This window comes from Cyprinodon variegatus, unplaced genomic scaffold (genome assembly GCF_000732505.1).
Source record: "Cyprinodon variegatus isolate N-32 unplaced genomic scaffold, C_variegatus-1.0 Scaffold354, whole genome shotgun sequence".
Classification (NCBI taxonomy): Eukaryota; Metazoa; Chordata; class Actinopteri; order Cyprinodontiformes; family Cyprinodontidae; genus Cyprinodon; species Cyprinodon variegatus.
In genome coordinates, this window is record NW_015150807.1 from 630,118 (window position 1) to 632,013 (window position 1,896).

A 1,896-nucleotide genomic window follows, 5' to 3' on the forward strand; every position below is an offset into this window, starting at 1 on the left:
ACTTTGGATGACACACAAAGGATAAGAACAAAAAAGTCTTTTTTTTTTCTTTGTCAGAAAACGGAGGAGGAGGAGGAGGAGGAGGAGGACTTTGTTTCTTCCTTTGTCTATAAAGTTCAGACAAGTTTGGGAAAGAGATTCAGATGGTTGGGGGGCCAGCTGAGCTGTTTGTTCCTGTGAGGTAGAGGATGAACTTATCTTAACAACAACTTGAGGTGTTAGAGAAGCTCTCTTGCTCTATAAATGATGGTAGAATAATTTTTACAGAATGACGGTGAATTCTACTCTATCTTCTCTGTCTTATTTCATCCTTGAAGCGTACATTGACTTGGGAACGCTGCAATATTTTTACTTTGCGATCACTCTCACAGTGTATACTGCCATCGTTGTTGTCAACATCCTGCTTATTGTGTTGATCTGTCTGAACAGGACCTTACGTGAACCCATGTACATGTTTCTGTGCAGCCTTTTTATGAATGAAGTGTATGGCAGCTCGTCACTGTTTCCCTTCCTGCTGGTTCAGATCCTCTCTGATATCCATGCTGTTGCTGCTCCTTTCTGCTTCCTGCAGATCTTCTGCTTTTATTCCTATGTAAACATTGAGTTCTGTAATTTAGCGATCATGTCCTATGATAGATATTTGGCGATCTGCTGTCCTTTAAAGTACAACTCTGTGATGACCTTTAGCAGAGCGGGTCTGTTTGTTGTCTTGATTTGGTTGTACTCATCAGTCAGGTGTATCATCAACATTTGCCTGAGCCTCCGTCTAACACTTTGTGGGAATGTCCTCAGCAGTCTTTTTTGTCATAACTACCTGATAGTGAAGCTGGCATGTGTGGACACAGAACTGAACAACATTTTTGGACTTTTTTCCACAACTCTTAGCGTGCTGGTCCCCCTGCTGCCCATTATTTACTCCTATGCTAAAATCTTAAGTATCTGTTTCTCTGCTTCCTCCAAGATGAGACAGAAAGCTGCCAGCACGTGCATGCCTCACCTTGCTTCCCTCTTAAACTTTGCCTTCGGCTGCCTGTTTGAAATCCTTCAGACCAGATTCGACATGACCAGTGTTCCCAATGCGCTGCGGTTCTTTCTGTCTCTTTACTTTGGGATCCTGCAGCCTCTCTTAAATCCCATCATCTTTGGGATGCGGATGTCAAAAATACGTAACATCTTTAAAGATTTCCTTCATAAAAAAAAAACTGCTGATATTTTGAAATGTTGAAAATTAGGCTGTTCGGTCATTTAGAGAAGGGAAAAGTTGGGGAAAGAAACATCTTTTATTTCAAATCTCAGATTGAGATGAATGAGCTGAAGGAGGGACAGTTTGTGTAAAACAAACTACAACAATAAAAACCAACAAAGCAGCCGTCAGAGAGATGCTGTCAAAAGTTTTTGTTGGACGACAGAAATAAAGACTATATATTTCTGAGTTCAGGCCCCACTCCCACAGACTACCACTCTGGGTCCCTGAGCAAGACCCTTAACCCCTGATTGCTCTCTAGGCACCCCACGATGGCAGCCCACTGCTCCCCAATGGGATGGGTTAAAGGCAGAAGTAAATTTCTCCAATGTGAGTTCAATAAAGTACAATTATATTATTATTATATATTATAGTCTATTTACCAGTACAATGTAAATATTTTCTTTGTAAAATTAATATATTTCAGTGGCCTGCTTCCTTCCGGTGAACCAGTTGTGTGGTCAACAGCTGGCTCACTAAACAGAAATTTAAAAGGAAACTATAAGATTCTACAAAATTCCTCTCAGTTGAACATTTTCTAAAATTAGAGATTGCTATTTTTAACAACTGTAAAGTATTTTTCCTTCTGCTGTAAATTTGCCTTCTCTGTACAGTTTCTTTGTTTAATCATTTTACACTTCTGCTTCCTTTGC

The 1,896-nt window shown here is 40.1% G+C and overlaps 1 protein-coding gene across 1 annotated transcript; it reads left to right on the forward strand.

Moving 5' to 3' along the window:
- Positions 1-215: 215 nt before the first annotated feature.
- Positions 216-1,517, forward strand: LOC107091842 (olfactory receptor 142-like). The gene has a single exon (XM_015386008.1). It carries the CDS (start codon positions 269-271, stop codon positions 1,223-1,225), a length of 957 nt encoding a protein of 318 aa, XP_015241494.1. The 5' UTR covers positions 216-268; the 3' UTR covers positions 1,226-1,517.
- The last annotated feature ends 379 nt before the right edge of the window (positions 1,518-1,896 follow it).

Excerpts from the sequence above, each read along its gene's own strand:
- LOC107091842 (XM_015386008.1), top strand. The coding sequence starts at position 269 with ATGACGGTGAATTCTACTCTATCTTCTCTGTCTTATTTCATCCTTGAA.